Raw genomic sequence first — 23,435 nt, 5'->3', positions numbered from 1 at the left:
GGGAAAGATTATGACTTCTTAGCCCGAGAGCCATCAGAAACTCCAATGGACTTCTCCACTGCACCTGGCAAGCCACATGAACACAGCGGTGAAGGCCCTGCTTACTCTTACGCTACAGATGGACCTTTTAGAAGTGTTGGTGAGACTGGAGACTCAGGCATGGGTCAGAAGCCTTTCCCTTCCAAAACAGATGCAAGGTTGTTTGGAGGCTTTAGGGACCCTGGGAATCCTTTTGCTGCTGCCTTTGGACAAAATAGGGCTTTTCACCAAGATCATTCCTCTGTTGGTGGATTAACAGCTGAAGATATTGATAAAGCCAGACAGGCCAAAACAGGTTCAGAGCAGAAACCCTACAAACAGATGGTATGGAGTTTGTTTTGTTTTGTTTTTTGGTGGTGTGGGGTTTTTTTGTGTTAAGGATTCTCAATACTATTGGTTTCTATGCTGGATTGTCCTTACTCACCTTCTCCTGTTTCTCTCATTTCTTCCTCTCCCACTATTCCCTTTTGTGGAGGCAAGAAAGGGAAGTGTCAGTGTTCAGTAACTCTGTGATAACTATTTGTCAGTAGCTTTTCAGGCTCTCCTTTCACACCTACCCCTTCTATATCAGATATTCTGATGTGAGAGGATATTTTAAAAGCATATATAGGATTGCTTGTTGGCAGCTGGCTGAACATGAGCCGGCAGTGTGTCTAACATCATCCTGGCCTGTATCAGGAATAGCGTGGCCAGCAGGAGTAGGGGAGTGGTTGCCCCCCTGTAATTGACACTAGTGCAGCTGCACAAGTACTATGTTCAGTTTTGGGCACTGCAGTGTAAGAAAGACATTGAGGTGCTGGAGTGAGTCCAGAGAAGGGCAGCAAAGCTGCTGAAGGGTTTTAAGAGGAGTGACTGAAGGAACTGGGGATTGTTTGAACTGGAGAAGAGAAGGCTGAGGGGAGACCTTATCAATCTCTACAACTACCTGAAAGGAGGTTATAGTGAGGTGGAGTCTCCCAAATAACAGTGATAGGACAAGAGGAAATGGGCTCAAGTTGTGCCAGGGGAGGTTTAGATTGGATATGAGGAAAAATTCTTCATCAGAATGGCTGTTAAACACTGGAACAGGCTGCCCAGGGAAGTTGGGGGAGTCACCATCCCTGGAGGTGTTCAAAAAATGTGTAGATGTGGCACTTCAGGTCATGGTTTAGTGGTCATGGTGATGTTAGGTTGACAGTTGGACTCGATGACCTTAGAGGTCTTTGCCAACTCTAGTGATTCTATGATTAGACTTCAGTTTTATAATAACAGAAGCTCTCCTTTCATTCACTGGACTATGAAGGTTCAGTGTATTCATTGATACGTGTTACAGTAATGAAAGTTCTATATTTCAGCCCAGTTTTTGGGGTGAAATGTTGAGCAGGTAGGGACAGCTGTAGGCTATGAAGGTTTGATGACTGACCTGAAGAGTCTGTCTTCTCTTTGAAGGGTCCTGTTCTCTTTAGCTCTTTTTTTTTCTGCTATGGCTGTGAAGAATAAATGGGACCTAAGCTCCTCTCAGTGAAGGCTGTGGTTTCCAGTACTGTCGTGCAGTCCTTCAGAGGTGGAGGGAATGTAGATTGAGAGAGCAGCACAGCCCACAATCGTTGCTTTAGTTCTTCATATCCTGTGTGAGACAGCACACGCAGCCTACAGCAGAATTCACAGTGGAGATAGCTGCCATCTGCTCTGACCTTCTGCCTCCTTCCCCAAACCTGGTATCAGATGCTACTGTGGGTTCACACAGGGTATTGCTTTGATGAAACTGTGTGCTGCTTCTGCTCCAGCTATTGTGTGTGTGTGAATTATCTACAGTACTGTGAACCTAATAACCTTCCATGAGTTTTAATTACATGTGTGGAAGGGATTTTGGGTTGGCATTGTGCTGCTTCTGTGAGTTCAAAATATAGGAGCTGCTGAGGTGAAAGTAAAAATGGGATTTCTAAATGTGGTTGTCGGCTCTTAAAGCTTTCCCACTCCTCTGTTTAGTGTATGATCCAGTTCAAGGTGTGTCTGTTCTGCAGTGTGTTCAGTTGAAAAGTCTCCTAACATGTAAGGCTCAGTGTTCAACAAAAGCTTTCCATAGCATGGAATTGTTCAAGTGCTTTCAAAGTTGCACTCTGAATTTGCAGGTATCTGGCCGTATCCCCAGTTCATTTGTGGATTTCTTCCTGTTTTATTTTCCTTTCCCCCTGTTTCTGCTGCAGCTCAGTGAGCGGGCCCGGGAGAGGAAGGTTCCTGTCACACGAATCGGACGGCTCGCCAACTTTGGAGGTCAGTTTGCACACCCACATTGGAGAGGCGACTACGCTTGCATGAACTGATGAACGTCCAGATATTCCAGTGCTACTGCTCAAGCTTTAGTTGGTTGTCTTTTTGAGTTAAGCTTGTTAATAGGTTTCTCACAACAGCTGGTTACCCTGGAGCTTAATTTCGGCTTTTTCATTACAATTATCATCTTGACCTTTAGCCAGAATGACGTTATACTTTGAATCCTGTCTTTTGTGACTCTTAGCATAACTGCTACTGTGATAGTATGGCAAAGAAAAACTCCCCCCTACCTGAACAAACCATTCAGATGCATTCAGTGAGGCACCTGTAAACAAGAACTACAGAGTTGGCATGGGTTTTCATTTGTGTTAAGACAGCAGGCTGCTGTACTTCTGGTTCTTATTTTTTGTATACTGGTTCTGAAATGGAAAAATAATCACTAAGAGTATAGGGTAGTACAGTGGGAATGCATACTAGAACTGCACTTCTTCATGGTAACACATACCAGGCTGTGCTGGTTCAATGTGAGGGAGAAAGTGAGGTGCAGGTTATTCTCCAGTCTGTACTACTATCTTGGTCCTGCATATGTGATTTTACTTCAAGGAAACTCTGTCTAGTCCTTACAGTAAGCTGTTACTGTCAAGCTTAAGCAGTTGTCTTATCCCAGTCTTATCCTTGCTACTTCTCTGAATTCTGGTTAAATATAAAACATATCTTTTTGGTACTGATTTTTAAGGGTCGGGTTATGACAGTAGTCAAGGTTTGATTTACTTCCTATTGCTTATAAATCATTTTTTCCCAGGAAGGATGTAAAGTCTGAGCTTGTAAGATGAAGGTAGCTGAAACCTATGTGAATTTTTTCTGGTGAGTGGGAATTACTATATTAAAAAGCAGCTAAATATCTTCAGTAATACTGACAGATGGTGCTTACCTAGTGTCTTATATTGAAAGCCATCAAAGGACTTCAGAGAGTCGTGAGAAAGAGGGAGTTATTACAGTACTGCAGGTGGAAAAAAATCATCATGGCTAGTCTTAGGTAATCCTTAGGTGAATAGTCTCTCTGTTTTGGTTGTTGTCAGTGGTGGGGTTTGTTGGTTTTTTTGTGACTGTAGTGTTTTGAGATGACAGCCTATCTAGGGTGGTGAACAGTCTCTCCCAAGTAGCACATTAGGCCCTTGTGGCTCTTGTGATTCTCTTCCACAAAATTTGATAGGGAATCATATATGCAAAGTAGACATCCTTGTGTTACGGATCCGAGAAGAAAGGAAAATAGCCTGTCAGATGTAATTCAGATCAACTATTGTATTAAAAAAACAGTTATTCTTGTCTTTGTGTCTCTCTGTCAGAGTAATACACACACTAGGAGGAGTTAGGGGCAGAGACTGATTCTATGCAGTGCAGGAATAGAAAGCAAGTGAGTTTTCTGATAACAAAGTTTTAATGCTGGTCAGATCTCTTTAACCCTGTAGTTTGTTGCAGGTGCTCTGGCTTCTCAGTATGCTTATGTTCCTTAAAGGGAAGCAGGATTCGTGATCTGCTTTTTGGAGTAACAAGGCATCACTTTAAAGCTCAAGTACATTGTCTCTGTTCTCATCTAGCCTTGATTTTTGTGGGAAGCGTCACAGCACTTTTAGCTGTCATCTTCCAAGTTTACCTGTGGGTGCTTGCTGACAGCTGGTGGATGTGAAGTGGCAAATGACCAAATTTTCTGTGAACTTTGAGTTCCAGTGCGGTTGCTGTACACTCCAGCTCTTGGCACCTAAGACTGCTGCATGAGGAAAGGCTGACTCATGCTTTGAGGGGAAGTTGTAACTAACTGCCTATCTTCTCCTAACCTCAGGTTAAAAACAAAACAAAAATCTCCCACCAAACTAAAACCATAAAGAGAGAGTAAGAAAGGAACAATTGTTTATAAGCAGCATCTCCAGTCACATCTGTGTGTGTCATCTGTGTTTTGGTCTTGCCCTTCTCCTTAAGATGTTTGTTTTATATGATTGAAATTATTGGCAAGACAGAGCTCTTGCTTCCAGGCTGCTTTTGGGGGGACACTGCATTGCAAAAATGGTGTTCACATTCTCCAGTCTCTGCAATCACTTGTTAGCATTCATTGCTAAGTGATTCCCCTCTGATTTGTTTGTTGTTTTTTTTTTTTTTTCCCCCTGACCTGCACACAGCAGTGAGAGAACCCACGCAGTTGTGAAAAACCCCATCTGCTAATTCTAGGGTGGCTTTTCCTGGCTGGCTCTTATCTGATAAGAAATGTTTTTTTCCAGTTGCATCTTTATGAAGCATCTTAAATGCTTAAACCAGGAAACGCTAGCTGATGGCAAGAGCTGTGGTGTACCATTTACCTGGTTTGGATATCTCTGAAGTTGCTGGTGAGCTTTGGCTTATGGTTGACCGTGTTTCTCTTAGATTGTGAGCAGGGCAACGTAGTACTTGTATGCCTCTCCTACCTACCTGCTGTCCTCACTGTCAGTCCTTTCTGAGTGGTGTTCTCTGGAGTGATGCAAGAGATAATGTGTACAATTTTAAAAAATATCTGCAAGCTGATGTGTGAGGCTGATTACAGGAATCTTATGAGGGCATAGAAGGTGCTTTCCAGCTGAAATGAGAATTGATTTTTGCTTTCCTAGATCCAACCCAACTTAATGTATTTTTTTAAAATTTTTTAGAGAAGGCAAGATAAGCTTTAAGTAAAGTACATGTTTCAAAGCTCAGTGGTAGGTGAGTTGGAAGTTGCCTGTGCTTGCACAGTGTGTATTTTCTTGTGTATTTTCTCTCGTCTTGCCTTTTCAATGGAAGTCAGAAACAAAGTGCAGGATGATTTAATGAGAGTCTTTAATTACATTATTGCATTTTGGGAGCACCTGCTGCTGCTGTGGGATGATGGTTAGCAGCTGGAAGGAGCACTTTGGCAGGGGATGTCACTGTTAACTTGCGGAATAGTGCTGACCCAGTCCTGTCCTTGCTTTCTGGAACATTTAGATGATCAGAATTAAATAGGAGATAGCAGGGATGGGGGTGTGATTATTTCTAGCTCTACCAGCTCGCTTTTTCCGTTGCCTTGAAAATAATTAAGGACAGGAGGCTGCTCCATGTCCATGAGGGAGTGTAGCTCAGAGCAAGCAAGCTGTTTTTGCAGTTTGTTTCTTGTGTCCTTTGGGGTGCCGTCTTCATTTGAACATCCTAGGAAATTGTTGTGGGAAATACAATGCTTAAGGTGGATTCTTCCCCTTCCACCTCCACACCAGTCAAACTTTTTTACACTTTTTTCTTTATCTCTGTATTCGAACAACATCACTTTAGACTTGGAGAAGATGGAGAGATGTTGAGCAGCACTTCGTGTAACTGTTCCTGGGGTTCAGGTAGCTGAATTCCCATGCTATTGGCATGATCCTCTTCACACTTGAGTCATTCCTCCTCCTGACTTTTGCATGTTTTTGTGCCCCTGATGTTGTCGGGGGCTGCTGTTCTCTTGGCCGTGTGTTGGGACATGCTGGTGGGTGATGGACAAATTAGTAACAAGCGGCAGAAATACTTGGACTGCAGAGTTTGCCTGGCTTCTCACCTCCTCTGGGAGCACAGAATGTTTTGCTGGAAAGATTGAAGATCATTTTCTCCAATGCTCGTGTGTTTTGCTGAGCTAATGTTTCTCTGTAATCACCACAAGATCCTCTACTGAGCTTCTTTGTCCTTTATAGGTGTTTTTGTTTGCTTCTTGCAGCCTCTAGAGTGACTGCTCGTAGTTGTATTTATAGCACTAAATATCATCCTTGATTTTTGTCTATTTTTTTCTTCCTGGGATTGCAATTGGTTAAACAGATTTTTCTGCAGGTTTTTTTCCATGCTTGTTTTGTAGCCTGATGGGTCATCAGTTCCACCCACACAGTTTGTGATATTTTCTTTATTTCCATTCTCCCTTCTTGCATCATTTGACTTTTAAAAGTAGTTTCTGTCTCCCTTAATCATATTCCTGGTTGGTAAGTTTATTATTTTAATGATATAATGAGATCCTTATGCAGTGAAGAAAACTCAGGAAGCTTGTGGTGAAGTTTATCTCATGTGATTGTAGTGATTTTGCAAAACAAGCCAACAAAAAACTATCCTTGTGAAGTATGTTATTAAAGTATATAGAGGACTGACAACTGCAGGTGACACTGACAGTGCATGAGTGATGAGTCAGTGTGGTTTTCTTCTGGTGAGCATTTAATGCTCAGAAAGCCAGTGGAAGTGGATGCACAACTGTCCGCAGGTTGCAGCGTGTTCTCTGTGGTGTTTACAGTGTTTGACGTGACCAAAAGCAGGACACAGACTGCTCCAGCGGAGAGTTTTGCCCACCCCTGCACTGAGCAGGATGATAACAGCCAGTTCAGTCTCCTGCTTGTTTTGTTGTGTCAGTTGCTGAGCAAGAGGATTCCTCCTGAGCAAAACTGATTCCAGACCATCTCTTGATGGGCTTGGTTTGAAGTGTAATGGGTGCTGGAGATGCCTGGAAACTGTCTGAAGAGGCACTCTGCTAGTATAAAAGCAAGTAGCATTTTCCAGACCTGAAATAATTTGTCCACACAAAGTGCAAAATGCTGGAGAGTCGCTTTCTAGAGGTGCCTGGGGATGTTATTTTCCAACATGCTGCAGTGGCTGTTCAGTGATGCTGAAAACTTTCCCAAAGTGATTAATCTTGGAGGAAACACTTATCTTGCAGACAAGACAAATGAAGGGCATCAGGAGTGACTTGTGCAAGATCAGAAAACTACTAGTCCAGAGGAGGACAGTGCTTTTCTACAGCTGTGCAGGTTCTTTGGAGGGATGACCCATTCCTGGTAGGAGGTGAACGGCTGGCAGCATGTGGTGGGTTGAACTTGGCAGGCAGCGAAGCCCCGTGCAGCCGCTCAGTTGTTTCCTCCCACAACAGGATGGAACAGGAAGAGGAGAAATGAGGGGGCTGAGATAAGGACAGTTAAACAGGTGAAGCAAAGCTCTGTGTACAAGCAAAGCAGCAAGAGGAACCAATTCACTACTACCTGATGGTGGGCAGGTGTGCAGCCGCTTTCTGGGAAGCAAGGCCTCAGTATCTGTAGCAGTTACTTGGGAATGCACACACCATAATCCCAAATGTACCTCCTTTAATGCTCCTTTCTCCAGTTTTACTGCTGAGCATGATGTTATCCATTTGTATCATCTGGCCCTGTCCCCTCCCAGCCTCTTGCCCACACCCAGCCTAGTGGTTGCAGGGGCAGAGCGGGAAAAAGAAAAGCCTTGATGCTGTGTAAACACTGTCCAGCAACAGCTAAAACATCAGTGTGTTATGAATACTTGTAGTCACAAATCCAACACCCAGCATGATACAGGCTGCTATGAAGAAAATTAACTCCTATCTATCTCAGCCAGACTATTGATTGTACTCAAGTAACATATGTGACACATGGGTGAGTGTGCAGAAGAGGCCTGGAAAACAAATCTGGTGGTGTGGTTCTGAACCCTGCTGTCTAGAACTTGCTTTCCGAACTCTAGAGTGTTAGTCTGGCTTGTAAGATGAGGAAGGGTGAAGTTTTCCATGCTGGTTCTTGTTGTGTGAGCTGTGTAGACTCCAAATGCTGCACTGGATGAAATTCAAGTTGGTCAAGGATAAGGTAATATGTTCCTGAAGTTCAGGGTCAAACAGATTCCTAGAACTGATTTTAGAGTATGGAATTCTTCTGGATAATAACTATGTAAGAAGAAAGGAATAAAGTGAGCTACTGAGACTTCTGAGAAGTGACAGGTTTTTCTAAGGTCTGGGTGTTCAGGGAAAAGTTTTCTCATAAAGCTGACTTAATTTTTTGCAGGTTTGACTGCTAAGAAGCAGCAAACACACAAGATGCACTTGACTCTGCATGGTCCAAAGAGTATTGTCTGCCCTTCTGTTACCACATTTAGAGCAGGGCTCTGTATGCCCTGAGATGTTTCCTGGTAGTTAGTGAAGACTTGAAGTAGGAATGCTGGTGGGGGAGAGGAAAAAGACTCCATGCAAGATGAGATTCAGCTTGTTTGTGCCCAGACTTCCACACCTGAGGCTACAAAACGTGTGCATGTGTTTCCTCCTGCGTATGTGCACAAAGTCCCATGTGCTGGCCAGCTATGCTGCCTTCATTGTTCTTACTGTGTCCTCTGGTGGTTTTAGCTGGCAAGCTGTCCAGTAGTGCCTCAAGGATGGCTTGGAAAACATGCACACCCAGTAGTGCTAGTGGTGTGGGAGTAAGGCATGGCGGGATCCACCATTGCTGAGGAGCTGGGAGGGCACCAGCTGTGCTGGTTGCCCATGTCATCTATTACCCTGAAAAGTAAATATTTGGAAATTGAGAAGGCAGTGAGACCTTTAGTAGTACAGGTTACTGCATGATTAGATCGGTATCTGGTTTAATCTTCAGTGGTTTCGGTCAGCTTAGTGGAAGCAGATAATGTTTCTTTTGTAGTTGTAGCTTAATGTGTGGCTCTGAGATAATGGCCTAGAATTCACTGCCTGCAAGGGTGATAGTGCACGTGGGGTGCTGGTGTTTGGTCTTGTGGGTGCTGTGTGGGGATATTGCCCAGCACAGCTCACTGGAATTCAGATTACAGTGCTGCTTGGATAAGGTGGGCTTCAGGAAAACCAGGATTCTGTTAACAAGGAGTTAAGGGAGCATGTTGAAGTCAAAGACAGCTAATGAGCACAAACACACCAGAATGTTCATACAGTAGAGTTGCAGAACATTAAACTTAGTTTTGCTTCCCCCTGCTGTGGTGCCATGGTGGGAGGTGAGGATGATCCTGTTTGTTCCTGAGAACTGTACTTGAGAAACACATTTGTGAGCTCTCTTCCTTCCCTCTTCTAAACCCCACAAATATACAGCAGGACCTCAGCCAGAGCAGAGAGCTCCAAGAAGCACATGTTGACGTGCTTTGTGAGAGCTGGACATCCTAGACTGGCCCAGCCTATGAAGCCTGCCTGGCGTGCTGAGCTGAAGAGCAGAAGAAGATTGACTGTCAAACTTAAAGATGACTCCAGTGCAAAAGCCTGGGTGTTCTCATCAAACTGTTTGCTTGTGTTCACTTGACTGTGTTGCTTAAGGTTAATTGCAGAAATGTCTCTGTATGTGGCTCAGAAGATTGGTATTTTTTTGTTTGTTTGTTTTAATGCTGACCTGGGCCTTTTTCTTCTTGTTTTAAAGGATTAGCTGTTGGTCTTGGCATTGGGGCATTGGCAGAAGTTGCAAAGAAGAGCCTTAGACCCGAAGAACGCAGTGGTAAACCCTTTTTACTTTCTCTTGGTTTTTTTCTCCTCCCTTTCTCTTTTTTTTTTTTTTTTTTCCTCAGACAATTTAGCTGCATTTGCAAGATTTTATTCTTTTGGAAACTGGGACAGTGAGGCAGAATAACAAGGGGATGCGGGTAATTTTTACTTTTAACATAATCTATCTCCACCTTCAGACTCTTTCCACGTGAGTACGCCTCAGCCTCGCTACATAGACATAGTCAGAGGTATATGCAAGAGAAGGAGTTTGTCAGCCCAGTTTCTACAGCTTCCTTTCCCTCATGAGTTTGAATGCTGTACTTGGTTATGCTGATGAGTTGTCTTGGCCTAACGTGTTTGGTTTTTTTTTTTAACTGTTCAGTGAAACTATATAGTTCTATTAGTACAGAAACTGTAGATGAGCCCATATGTCTGGTTGCATTCTGTTTGAAAAGTAAGGATGTCCTGCCTAGTAGGAACACTGAGGATGGCTGCTCTCTTGAGAGACAAACCACTCTCTGAACATGTTAAATGGCAATTCTTTATTTCCAGTACTTTTTTTTTTCCTTCTGAAGGATTCTCATAATAGGTCAAAAGGCTATGCTGATGTTTTGACCTGATTTTTTTTATCCCAGCTTGTTTGAAGTTGGAGGTAAAATATTCCTGAGTTGTACCTGGCCATGTCATGGTGGCTTTCATCTAAGCTTATATTTTGGTAAGATATGGTGATACCAAATAGTTGTGCTCAGATGAATGGTTTAGGGCATGGAAGGACATAGCATTCTTGCCTAAAACCCATGAGATTGCTCAAAAGTTACGGCTCCATTTGCTTGTTTCTTAGCCATGAAAAGCTTTAGTGAGATACTGCAAAATGTAGAGGTCTTTGTTGCAGTTAGTGCAGGCCATTTGGTCTTCAGCTGCTCTGTCTGGTTTGGCTAGTGTGTTTGTGTGTGGTTAGATTATTTCCAGTGACTGGAGAGAACTGATGAAAACGCGAAGCACTTGCAGCTAGAGGTAAAATCCTCCCTGGTTCAGAAGCATTGCTATGAGATAATGACAACTGCTGGGTCCTTGTACAACAGGAGCAAGGGGGTGGCTCTGTGCCACTCAGGACACTACTTGCTACTGCTTGCATCTTGGTATTATTTGCTGTGCAACTAGGCAATGCAGAGCAGCCCAGCAGAGAAAAAACAACCTTGGCAAAGAGTTGTTGTCTCGCCATAACCCAAGGTGTTTGAGGCTGGGTGGGTTTCTTTATGTTGATTTAAAAGCATGCTTTCAGGCAAACGTGGCCTATCCTGTAGAGAATCCTTGAAGGCTTTCACTTTCAGAGCTTGTGGTGTTTGACAGGTTGTTTGTACCTGTTGGAAGTTGATGATTTGTTTTGCTTTTAGCAGAGGAAGAATTGCACAACTGTTGGCTTGCCAGATTATTTTCTAATTGACACACCCCACTGTCAAGCATGATATATTGCCCTGTCCTGTGGAAGCTGGTAGAGGATGAGTTTTCTCTCCACACTGCTGCAATATTAATAGCAACTTCTTGGCACTTCAAACTTAAACAAGTGGGATGTGTATATGCCCAAAGGCACACGTAAGAATTTCACACTCTTACTGACATCGAGGAGTGACAGGAAGGAGCCTTCTCTTGGTTTCCCTCCTCTTCTCCAGTCAGTACAAATGAAAATGTCTTCACTCCTTTAAAATAGAGCTAGAAACACTGGTCCTTCCACAACAAAACCTCAAGCCAGAAACTCCTGAACTGTATGTGATCCTGCTGTTATCAAATGGAGGGGCTACAAATGCCTACTCTCCTGCTGCCCTCTTTAAGTTGTTTACTAAGTGGTTTGGCTAATCATCTTTTTTTTTTTTTTTCTTTTAAAAGAGGATGGCTGTACATGATTTCCAGTGGGAAATTACTTCGATGGCAGTCTCGATATTTAGAGTGTGTATCTAAAGTGCAAGGCTGACACAAGGTGGGAATAGGAGGATAAAATTAATTTCCAGAAATAAAAATGAGTGCCCAAGTAAACTACTGCCATTACTAATAAATAGACTCTGGGTTCAAGGTCAACTTTGTAACTTATTAATGACCTGGACTAGGCCATTCTGCTAGGCGCTGTGCAGATGCCAGGCTGGGCAAAGCCTTGAAGGACTGGCAGATGGCCTAGGTTTGAATATAGAGTTGTTTTCTTATGCAAAATAATGCCATCTCCTTGAGTTGTCAGTCCTGAATGTTTAGGCTATGTTCTTGACTCTTCCCTTGTCCCAAAGTTTGTGTGGCAGATGGTTCTAAAAAAACCAAAAAAATAAAGACTTGAAGTCCGGTGGCTAGTTGTTCATTTAACAGTGGTGAAGGAGAAGGAAAAGCAGGGATACAGCTGTGAGATGCACACAGATTTGGAGAGATTCATGCAGATTCTGGATGTGGAAAGGAAAATGTGGGTCAAACACACTGAGGGCATCTGCCTGTGGCTTCTACTGTGGAAGAACTAACAGACTCCAGGCACTGTGCTGCAGGAGCCTTCATTTCTGAGCTTTCCTGTACCATAGCTTTTTTAGATGTGATTTTTATTTGCCTTATTTCTTTCCCTGATGAAGTAGGTTTAAAAAACCCTAAAAAAACAAAAAACCCACAAACCCACCAACACCCCCAAAACAGCAAATCACACAACTTTGTGATCTTAAGGTGAGGAGGAAATACTTTGTAGCATCAAAAGGTGCCAGCTAGCTTTGGGAAAAATGTTAACTCACTGAATATTGGCATATTTTTTCATGAACTTGTGCTGGGCTTTATCTGCACTGCCTTTGCACCTGGCCTTCGATGCCCATGTCTCTTTTCAGTCCACTTGTCACTTAGATAATCCTGCTTCTGACTCTTGCTTTCAGGTCACTTTCTTGTTTGTGTCTACTTTTAGCAAAGTATGTTTAAAAAAAAAAAAAAAGCAGCAGTTGATCATGTTGATCTACCTGATGATCAGGTAGGGCCCCTGTGGGCTTGACTTCAATGAGAACCACAACAGGAGACGTTGGGGAGTGCCTGTGTTTGGTTCTTTCTCTGATAAGACTCTTTTGAAATTGTCAGCATTCATTGGCTTCTGGAGGTGACTTTAATCATTAACTTATTTATTCTGCTGCAGACTAGAAGGGGGATGTTTTTGTGTGCAGGTGGTGTGAAGGCAAGTAAGGCTTTAACTCCCTAGCTTCTGTCTGTCTGGAGCTCATCCAAGGGATTATTTGCCTTATCATTGCTAGAGACACAGAGTTTTCCTCCTGGGACAGTTGAGATGGGATCATTGATAGCCAGAGCTTGGTTAGATGTCTCCAAGCACTCTACTCTCCAGATGCCCATTTTCAAATGGGTGAAAGCCAGATCCTTCTGCCCTGGACAGTTCTATCCCTTCAGTCTCTTGGACTCCTCTGTCCTCCATCTATGGCCCAGAGCAAAATGTGCTTGGAGGATTGCTGTGTGTAACGCAAATAGGGACTTCTGGCCCTTTCCTACTTCTCTGCATCTTCCTTGCAAGACCAGGATAGTTGTCCTGTGTATTCCCGCCTGGTGTTTTTATTCCCCTCTCCTTTTCAGGTACATTCTTTACTTAGGATGGGGATTTGTATAGATTCATGTCCCACATGTAGGCCCATCTTTGTGCTCTCCTGCAAAACAGGTAGAGGAAAGAAGGGGACTGAAGGACAAGGGAGAGCAGGGCTTGGCACCTCTGTGCACTGCAAGGGGAGAGTTCAGTGGTATCTCTTCTCTAGGGAAAGCTTTATAAGCAAGGCAGCTGCTTGCAGGGGCTGAACGGTGTCTGTCAGGTAAGCAACATGTTTAGCACCTCAAGAAAGTAGTACCAAGTTGTTGTGTGAGCTACCAGAGTTTAGACAGCAGCTACTTCAGTCTGACCCCTGGCTGGTCTAAGCTCCCTCTGTATACCTTCCTGAGAGCTACCTGGAGATGGAGAGGATCACTTGCTGCTGTGGTCACCACACCAGTAACTTCCATCCACCTGAGGTCCTCCGGACTGTTGAACTGCTGTGTCTTTTTGTGCCTGGCTTATTGTATAGGAGGGCTTCAGCTGTTCTGTCCTTTCCTCCAAAGTGTTGAAAATAAATAATATGTAGCTCCAAGATGAGCATACTAGCTGTGGGCCCTGCAGCCTGGCTGTAATACCTGACCTTCCTCCTTCTTGGCTTTCCATCAGCAGGAGCTGATCTGCAGCCCTAAGGGAAGTGGATGGTGGATGCCTGCCTACCCTTCTGTACCTGCTCTACTGGGCATTGTCCTGGAGAAGGAGTTTTGGGCAGCTTCTCCCCAGGGGACCACAAAATGGAATTAGAGTGGTCTTCCTTTTCCTTTAAAAATAAAAAAGGTGGAGGGGAAGTGCATATTTGGAACGTTGCATATGTGGAACCGTGGCACTGGTGTGTAGATAGTTGCAGTGACCTGTGAGACATCAGGCCTGTCAGACATTAGGCTTTACATGTTATTTGGGACAGGAACAAGCTGCCCATAATAATGTGGTGAGGAACATTATGCAAGTGTGAGAGGGGAAAAAGGTTGGCAGTAGTTAAAGATGTCCCTGCTCACTGCAGGGGGGTTGGACTAGACGACCTTTAAAGGTCCCTTCCAGCCCAACGCATTCTATGATGCCCCCTCCAGCACAATTGTCCAAGAGGACCATAGTATCAAGATGAGAGCACCTGCTGTGAGGACTATCTCCAGCCTCTCTGGATTTGACTAGCTTGATTAACTTCATCACAGAATTACAATCTGGTGCTTTTTCAACATGCTCTATGCAGCAACAGTGTTTTGGGGTTATGGTGTTGGGAGTTTGTTTTGCCTGGGCATCAGGAGGCAGTATGTTCAGTTTGGACTTGGAGATGTGAAAGTTGTGTCTGCTCTTTACAGACAGTGCATGCTCTGGATGTGCAATTGCACAGCAATATATGTTTATGAATCTGTGTTTCAGGCAAGAATTGTTGGGTATGAGTCTTGGCGCTGGTGTGAGTCCCTGCTCCCACTCTAAGTGCCAGCACATTGTCAGTCTATCCCAGTCAAAGCTTTTGACAATTCCCACTTGCTGCTCTTATGAGGCTATAGTTTTGCTGCAGGTATTGGCACAGGACTTGGGAGAGACCTCTATGTAGCGTTTTAGGCTGACACAACAGGTTCAAGAACCAGCATCTGCCCAGGATCCTGGACAGTTCGCGTAGCCTCTGTGGGTATCTGTGCTGCTGTGACTCGCTGCTGTTTTGCCCTCAAGCCAGCAGTGTCAATGTCAGCACAAAACATGTCTGTCCAAGTGCAGTTCACGCCTCTGGGTTGCGGTCAAGGCCCTGAGTGTAGTCCTAGTTTGATTTCTCTGGGGAAGAGCAGATCTGCTGGATGTGGATTAACACAAAGGACTGAGCTCACTGAGGTAAGGGTGCTCTTCATCTGTACGTTTTCTCTCCTCAGGAAAGAAAGCGGTGATGGACTCTAGCCCGTTCCTGTCGGAGGCCAATGCAGAAAGAATCGTGAGAACGCTGTGCAAGGTCCGAGGAGCGGCACTAAAGCTGGGACAGATGTTAAGCATTCAGGGTAAGTGGTTGCATAGGTGCTCAGCTATCCTCCTTAGCAGTACTGCCAGGTGGGGCAATTGACTTCCTGTGACATGTGGTCAGCTGTCTGGAATCAGTGTCAAGTGACCATGGAGAGAGTAGACAAGTGGCTTTCTCATGGGAGAGCAGTGATGGAGAGATGTTTGATTCAATTTGGTCTAATCTCAGTATGAAATAACTAGATATGTGCATTATATACTGCCTCTGTTGTGTCAGGGACACAACTGAAATTGGTTGAAAATAAGATGATGCTGTCTTTGAATTTTAATGCCTGTGTTAAAAGGAATTGTTGAGAAGCAGAGCTATATCACAGTCTGTACACAGGTGTCCTGCTAGAAAGGAGGAGGACAAGGAGAGGATGATTCTGTTGTTCACCAGAAGCTGTTGAGGTTATAGTTATACCCGCAGCACTCTCCTATTTCAGCATGTTTCTGGCTTACATACTTTCTTTGTGCTGAAGCTTTGCTGGAAAGGCCAGTACAGCTAATATGAGGTATAAACCAGTTGTTTTCATCTTGAGGACACTTCAAATGGATACTTACTCCATTGGGTTCTGAAGTCAGTGATGACAGGTGAAGGCATGAGTGACATCAGTTGATGCACTGAACTGTTACGTTACTCCTGGAAGACAGCAGGAGTGTTAAATTCAAACCTTATCTGGACCTGTCCACTTTGCCATCCTGCCCAACTTAATACTGAAAGAAAGAATCAACCAAAAATAGCCATTACACTTGTCTGAAAATAGTTTTCAAGATGTCACTGAAACTGAGTCAGTGTCTGAGTGTTTGAAGCACTCTTCTTGCTTGGCTTGTACTTCTGCTTGAGTTTTTGTAGGTGTTGACTGGTGAGGCTGGATCTAGTATTGTATTAAATAACTTAGGTTAGCCAACAGAGCAAGACCAGCTCCCTGTTCCAGAGACCCCTGGTTGTGGAATATCATTGTTCTTCAATTGCTTATCACTTGGTTTAGGTGTGTGCCAAGCCGATGGCAGCATTAACAAAGGTGGGAGGCAGCAGCTGCTCTGTCAAAGGCTGCCACCCATATGCTGCTTTATCACCCTCTCAAAACTGCCAGGTGCCGAAGACCGATGGTTCACACTGCAGATCCAGGAGGAGCTCTTGTGCTCCTTACTTTCCTCGGTTGGTATGTGGGGTATGTGAGCCATGCCTGGAAAACAGCTCTAAAGTTAACTTGTCTACCATAGGTAGGGAGTGATTTACAATTCTTAGGATGCTGTTTGTTGCACCTGATGTGTACCCAGAGTCTGGTCGCAGCTGCCCCAGGCTTGGATGTGAGTGAAGAGGGAATAGCTGTGAAAGGATAGCTCTGAGGAGCAGAAATGCTCTGGATTTTTGTTACTTGCCTGCTGTCTCCTAATGTTACTGAGCTCTGGTAGCAGTGTCAAACACTTGCCGATTGACTTCACTTTGGTGTCAAGAACATTCAGGCCTACAGCAATGTCAGTGGTGCTGCCCAGCCCTCGTCTGACTCTTGTGACGAGTGTGTGGAGTGCTGCAACGCCTGGTGAGAACACAGGCCCCTGGTAACCTTGCTGAGGGACAGCTGTAGTGAAATAAGTTAGATGCTTCCAACAGTGTGGAGTGTCCTGTTCTTGGGCTGGGCGTTTGGACAGGAGGGTTTGATGCACTTGCTGCCACTTTATGGGCTTCTCTCTGGCCCAGTGAGTTTGAATTGGCTTCTGTGATTAACAGGGATGTTTGCTATTTGAGCACAGGGGCTCTGTGTTGCCTTATCCAGGTGCAGCTGAGCATCTGTGAAGTTAAACCACCCAGAAGTTCGAAAGCAGCATCCTTAAAAAAACTGAAACCTGCTTCTGGAGGCAGTGGATTTGTTAGGGATGCACATCTTTGAATGTCATGCATGGAAAGGATGCCAAGGGCCTAAAATCATCCTGAGTTCTGGTGTGTGTGCTCTGGAAGATGTTGGAAAGGCAGCTGCATTTGCCACTTGAGAGTGCCCTGCCTTGACAATTGCTTCGTGTTTCATTCTGGTAAGACCTCTCATCGGTTTACCACAAAGACGTATAACCTTATTCATCAGCATGTTGTAAGCCTCGTTTTGTCAGAGTCGCCTCCGCAGCATGACTGATTTTTAACATTGCTGCTGAGTTTCTGTACAGTCAACCTGGTCTTGCAGGTTTCTTGACTATTTGGCTTTGTGCTTGTGAACAAAGCAGTGGTGGTCAAGCAGCCGAAATTAAGAATGCCCTCTCAGACAAAAAGCTGAAATACCTTGTGAGGTTCTTTGGGTGTTAGCAATAAGCAAGGTAACACTTGATCTTAAATGCCTGCGGCAGACCCTGATAACCTTGACAAAAATGGCATCTAGGAGCAGGAGTCACTTTTAGCGAGGTCCATCCTCTTTCTAGGAGGTGCAGGTTATCACATTACAGCATGACGGCTAATACTTTCATGCACCCCTGAGAATAGTTTTTGTGGCATTTAGAGGCTAGGTGCTGACACACCATTGATGATAGTGTAGACGTTTCTTTTGGTGTTTGGAATGCGAACGCAAATGCGATGCCTTCTTGCAGGGTTATAACGTCACAACGGGAGTTTTACTTGCTGTTCCTGCAAAGCCTGTTAACCTCTGGCTTGAAGTGACAGAATGGAAGCTCCTCTTAAAGTGCCCTTGATTCCTCAGTGGGGTTTTGTTAGTATTGTTATGCTGCTCATGACTTTGCTGGGAATTTCTAAATAATGCTGAGTTTTAATGTCACGTCTCTGCATTATGTATCCTTTTCTCACCATTCCTTTCCACCTTCCTTCCCAGGACAGTGCTCTTAATGCAGCTGTTTGTTTCTTGTTTCCTGGGATAGACTCGTGGTTGTATGTGCATCTGTAAATGCAGAAGAATGATAGATTATTTGTCAAAAGCACGTGTGCCAGTTGAGTTCTCCAGGCTACCAAAGCCTGGACTTGCCCAGTGTTGGGAAAGTAGCAGATAATTCAAATTTCTCCGTAATTCTTTATGAAATGAAAAGTTTGCCAGAATTGGTGGCTTTTTTTCTGAGCTATTGTAGAAGCCTTTGGTCAAAGGAGAGGACTGATATTTCAAGAGGTGCCTACCCCTCCTCTTCCTTATGACTGTAAATATTTGCTTGCTAAATCCTTCTGACTCTTAAGATAACCTACTTTTGGCACAGCTGTGTTTTCTTCTGCCCACTTGTAGTTGCTTTGTATTTGGGTGGCTGTTCGCAATAGCAGATGCTGAATCCTGATTTCTCTGAGTTCAATACTTGCATAAGTGATGTTTTGCCATCACACAGCTTTCTAGAGAAGCTGCTGCTCCTTAGAATGAATTGGATTAAACCATCCTATGAACACAGGAGAGCTGAGATGACTCTCCAGAGGAGGGTTCCTTCTGTGACCTGTGTTTTCCAGCATCCTCTCCTACACCTGAATGCTGTCCAGCTGCCAACAAGAAGATGGGCTGCTTAGATGACAGAGGCTTGTGCAGAGCACTCTGCTCTTGACTTTGTGCAACCTGCCGTCACACTAAGAGCCTCCATGCTGTGTCGAACTGCTCTTGGCAGTGTTGCTGGGCAAAGCCAGAGAGAATCCTGACAACTGGTGCTTGCTTCCGAAGCGTAAAAAGTTTCTCAGCAAGCCTTCTATTATTTCTGCCTTTTCCTTGGCAATTGGGAGAGGGTGCACAGATAGCAGGAGAGTACCTTAGGAGATGGTTGGGTAATATGCAGGTTGTTCTTTTTGGGGAGGGGAGGGTGTTTTGGTTTTGGGCTTGTGGGTTTTTTTTGTTTGGATTTTTTTCTTTTCAGAAGTCAAAAGGAAAAAGAGTAGTGTTTTCCGTTTATTTTGCTACTTGTGCACGGGACTTCTGTTTGTCTCATTTGTAAAGGTGTGGTGCCTCAGATGTGCTTCAGGTGTGCTTCTGAAATAGAATTATTTTCAAAACCTTCATTGGGGTGTATTTGGGGGCAGGACAACCTGGCTTATCTGAATGCAGGTGCATATTTCTTTGTGTGCTGAAGAGTTGGAGAATGCAGCGTTGTATGCTTTTTCCCTTGGCAGATGATGCCTTCATCAACCCCCATCTCCAGAGGATTTTTGAGCGTGTACGTCAGAGTGCTGACTTCATGCCAATAAAGCAGATGATGGTGAGGAATATTCCTTCCTGCTTATTGGGAGCAGGGACAATAATGGTATAAATGTCACCTGTAACATACTGCAGTAAGGGAGGTGGATGAGGATTTTTAAGAGTATTCTTTCAATAAAAGTTGTGTATTTTCAGTTGTGGGTAACTTCTGATTCCTTATCTCAGCTATGTGCTGGCTTTTCTCTCCAAAACATTGAAGTGCTACTCTAAACAGAGGGAGAAATGTGGGTTTTTAAAATGTCCTGAGACTATGCTGATGGAACAGGGTGTTGCATACAAATAGGATTATAGGGTCTTGATGAATGTAGCTTCCTCTTCTGTTTCCTCTCTCTCGTCTTTCTCCTGGGTGTTAAGCTAACATCTGTGTGTATATCCCCATTTTTGAAAATGACTTAAGAGCCTTAGTCCCATGGAAAATTAACAGCAACTTTGTACTTGCTTTTTTGGTTAAATCTAACCCACCATCAAGAAGAGCCAGAATGAAGCAAGCTAAGTCTGCTTTCCACAATGTACACATTCTCTCTTTCTCTCTGCTTTCCTCTGTAAATTAAAATGTGAACGGTGATGCAAAAGGAATTGCCAGCACTACTTACCTTCTGAAAGACACTGAGCAGAGCCAGAACTTAAAGATGGTAGTCTGGCAAAGTACCAAAAAAGGTGTTAAAGCAGGCTGTGATGTTTAATTGACAATATTGCCTTAGAGAGAGTCACTTTTACATGCCTGGATTGCTTCTGTTCAGCTTGGCAGCATGATGGAAGAGGCAAAATATCTAACTCCTTGCTCATGTTCTGGAAGATAATAAGTGGCACCAAAAAAGGGGACTTTTGTATTGCTAAGGCAGTGCTGTTTGTGCTCAAGATCTCTGTCCTTTAGGCCAGAGCAATGGAGCCTCACACAGAGCTGATCAGCATCTATTCAGTGCTGGCTGGACCACTCCTTGTGATGGTGTGCAATGAGGGAGGACAATCTAGAAAGCAGGGTCTAGGAGCTCAGAACTAGTATAGGCAGTGTGAGTCACCTTAGAGGAATGTGATTTCCAGTAGCAAAAATCTTAAATCTTTGCTTCCCATATCCTGATGCTTTCTTTTTATTCATAGAAAACTCTAAGCAACGATCTCGGCCCCAACTGGAGGGATAAACTGGAGTCTTTTGAAGAACGCCCCTTTGCTGCTGCTTCAATAGGCCAGGTTCACCTGGCACGCTTGAAAAATGGGAAAGAAGTTGCCATGAAAATCCAGGTAGGCTTTATGGACCAATGTTGTCTCTTGTCAGGGCAGGAGAGCTGCATAAGTATGTTTACTGCTAGAGTGATAAGAAACATTTTAATGCAAGTGAAAATTTGAGTCCAGCAATAACTTACCTAGTGCAACCAGAAGGGAGGGACAGAAAAGGTTCTGTTGAGCCATTCTCTGACCCTAGGTGAGCGGGAGATGTCTCATGGCAGTGTGGGGATAATAGTGGTGAGGGAGTGCCTGTACTTTTAGGGCTGTGTGTGAAGGTCCTGCCTGCTCCACAGGTCAGTCCCCTCCGAGATGTGCACATGCCACATGCCCCTTCTGGCCACAGCCCAAAGGATAAAGAATTTTTAAGTGATGAGCAGGTGCTGACTGAGCAGTTGGCAGCCTGGTGATGCAGGAGGGTATTCACCAAGTCACATGAAAGCTGTCAGCAGCTTCAAGCCGGTATTTCTAACAGAATTGAGTTCTGGTCCTGAAACCCCTTGTATAACACAGTTGATAATTCAAAGGAGCAAGATCCCTTGCTGATGGAGCATGGTCCCAAGGAAAGTTGGTCACCTGGTTGGTTGGGGTGTGTGTGTGGTTGCTTTGTGTCTTGTGGTTTTTGGGTTTTTTTGTGAAGTGAAAATTTAGAAACAGTATGGACATGTACTGGTATAATCTCAACCATTTGTGTCCAGATTACTTCTTGAAATTAGGTGAAGGTAAAAGCAATGGTCAGTTAACCCTTTAGCATGAGCACGCATGCTGTTCCGCAGCAGTTATGGGCTGGTTCCCTTCTTTAGAGACAAGGTGAGAAAGAACAGAAGGAGCCACCTTTGCCAGGACTGGGCTGGGGCCTCACTGCCTGCCCTGCTGCTGTGGATGAAACCCTCTGGGGCTGTCAGTGGCACTTGCGTTCAGCTGTGGTAGGGAAATGACTGACTGCCATATCTCTTGAGATTTGTGTATGTGCAAGAACCTTTTTTGTGTTGGAAGAGTCCCTGTCAGAGGACCTGAACAGATGCTTCTGGTTGTAAGGAGCTCCATCTTGGCCTGTCTCCCATTTTAGATACTGGGCTTGAAATAAGCTTTTTTTGGGGGTTGCTGGGGGAATGGAGGTGGTTCAGGTATGCCCTGGTTCATGGCCAGGCTGTAGGTAGCTGTGTTGTGAAGGTCAGTGGAAGGTGTTTTTATCTCACTCTGTACAACTGGATCACCCAGTCTCAACACCACCCTCTCCCATTCTGTCTTGCAGTACCCCGGTGTTGCCCAAAGCATCAACAGTGATGTTAACAACCTGATGACTGTCCTAAGCATGAGCAATATTCTCCCTGAAGGTAAGAATACTGAGATCTGTGGCAGGCTCTCTGCTCTGGCTGGCACATGTTGAGTTCTGCCAACCCCTTTCAAGCAGTGCCTTGCACACATCTCTCCAGAGGGATGGGCGCAACAGCCTCAGAAAACCCCAGAAGAGTTAAGAATTTGTGTCTGCCCAAGGACAGGTTTCCTGCAGACAGTCAGAGAGGTAGAGGATGCAGGCAGTGGGTGCAGGGCCCAACTGGGGAGCCATGCTCTCTTCTGCCTCTCTCCTGCTGCAGAGCTGCCACTGCCTTTGCTGGGCATATGCCTGGTCCAGTATCAACTCAGTGGACTGGGAATTGCACCTATCTTGGTTTTTGCTGGCCATGAGTAATGTGTGCTTTGTCTTTGTATGCTCTTTATAGTGAAGGACCCATAGGGACTCCTGACAAAGTGTAAAGTGTTTGGGTATACTCACTTTAGATGGCTTTCTAGGCAGAAAGCGTGGGCAGCATCCAGGTTAGGTAATCTTGCTTTGTCCCTGTTATTTTTCTGGTACATTTGAAGGAACTCATTCTTTTCCATGTCTCCTGTAGTTCTCCTTGTCTGCTGTTCTCTGCTCTTCCCAGTCAGAGTTGTGGAGAGGTGCAGAACTGTCAGACTTGGAGGTTGCTTAGTGTTCCAGCACGTGGATAAGTCCCTTTTCCCACAGGCAGTGCAGGACTTATTCCTCCTTTTACTCAAATACCTGCCTACAGCACCTGCAAGTCTTGGTGGGACTGTACAAATACTGCTTTAAAATCAGGCTGGGTGCTGACAAAACCTGTGACTACTCTCTCTGGTGGCTGGGCAGAAGCTGCTGCAGATCCATCTGTGTCTGGCCCGTGTAGCACATTCGTTTTGTAGCTCCAAGACTAAGAAGCCTGGACTTGACAACTCAAGCCCAGGTTATGTGTTGCTGCAGTTCACTTAGTCGCGCTGTTTCTGCCTGTTGGTGCCTGTTCCCAGCTGTAGGCAGCTATGGTTTTGAAGCCTTTTTTGCTGCTTTTGCCCAGGCATAGTGTTTGGGTGCTTCTACTCCTTGGTGTGTGTCTTTGCACAGCCGGTACCAGGAGCTGACAGCCTGGGCTGTGGGGTGGGAGCTGGAGTGAGACAGAGCTCTGCCGTACAAGAACAGTGTGGCTGCACCTTGCTGTAGGAGTCTTGGTCTGTACCTCGTTGGAAATAGACTTTGACTCTCTGGGATCTCTTGTACTCTTCAGCTCAGGGCTGGCTGGGTAGCAGGTTGCTCCTCAGCTGCAGCTCTGGAAAACTTAACCTGAGGGACTCCTTGTTATCTGAGTCTACTCTCTTCTCTGCTGTTTGACTTCCAGGTTTGTTCCCTGAGCATTTGATCGAAGTCCTGAGCAGGGAGCTGGCCTTGGAGTGTGACTACCAGAGAGAAGCTGCCTGTGCAAGGAAATTCCAGTATGTTCACACCATTGCCTTCCACCCCTCATGTGTAATGCAGTGTAGGGCAAAAGCGTGTGTTTGTGACTTGAGCTGTCCACTGGAATTACCACCTTGCCTCAGCCAGGTTGTTTTCAGTCAGCTTAAACTGATGGTGATGGTGATTTTGAAGCATGAGGATGAAGCA

General features: G+C 44.7%; 1 protein-coding gene across 1 annotated transcript in view; it reads left to right on the top strand.

The window, feature by feature from the left end:
- Positions 1-23,435, top strand: part of ADCK3 (aarF domain containing kinase 3) — a 31,534-nt gene that overhangs the window by 2,582 nt on the left and 5,517 nt on the right. Inside the window, 8 exon segments of the mRNA XM_009877101.1 lie at positions 1-363; positions 2,226-2,292; positions 9,480-9,554; positions 14,999-15,121; positions 19,195-19,280; positions 20,378-20,518; positions 21,756-21,837; positions 23,173-23,266. The exon segment at positions 1-363 is cut by the window's left edge and continues 15 nt beyond it. Of these exon segments, the coding sequence (XP_009875403.1) occupies positions 1-363; positions 2,226-2,292; positions 9,480-9,554; positions 14,999-15,121; positions 19,195-19,280; positions 20,378-20,518; positions 21,756-21,837; positions 23,173-23,266 (1,031 nt within the window).

This window comes from Apaloderma vittatum, unplaced genomic scaffold (assembly GCF_000703405.1).
Source record: "Apaloderma vittatum isolate BGI_N311 unplaced genomic scaffold, ASM70340v1 scaffold4159, whole genome shotgun sequence".
NCBI classification, from domain to species: domain Eukaryota; kingdom Metazoa; phylum Chordata; class Aves; order Trogoniformes; family Trogonidae; genus Apaloderma; species Apaloderma vittatum.
This window is presented reverse-complemented; position numbering and strand designations above follow the sequence as displayed.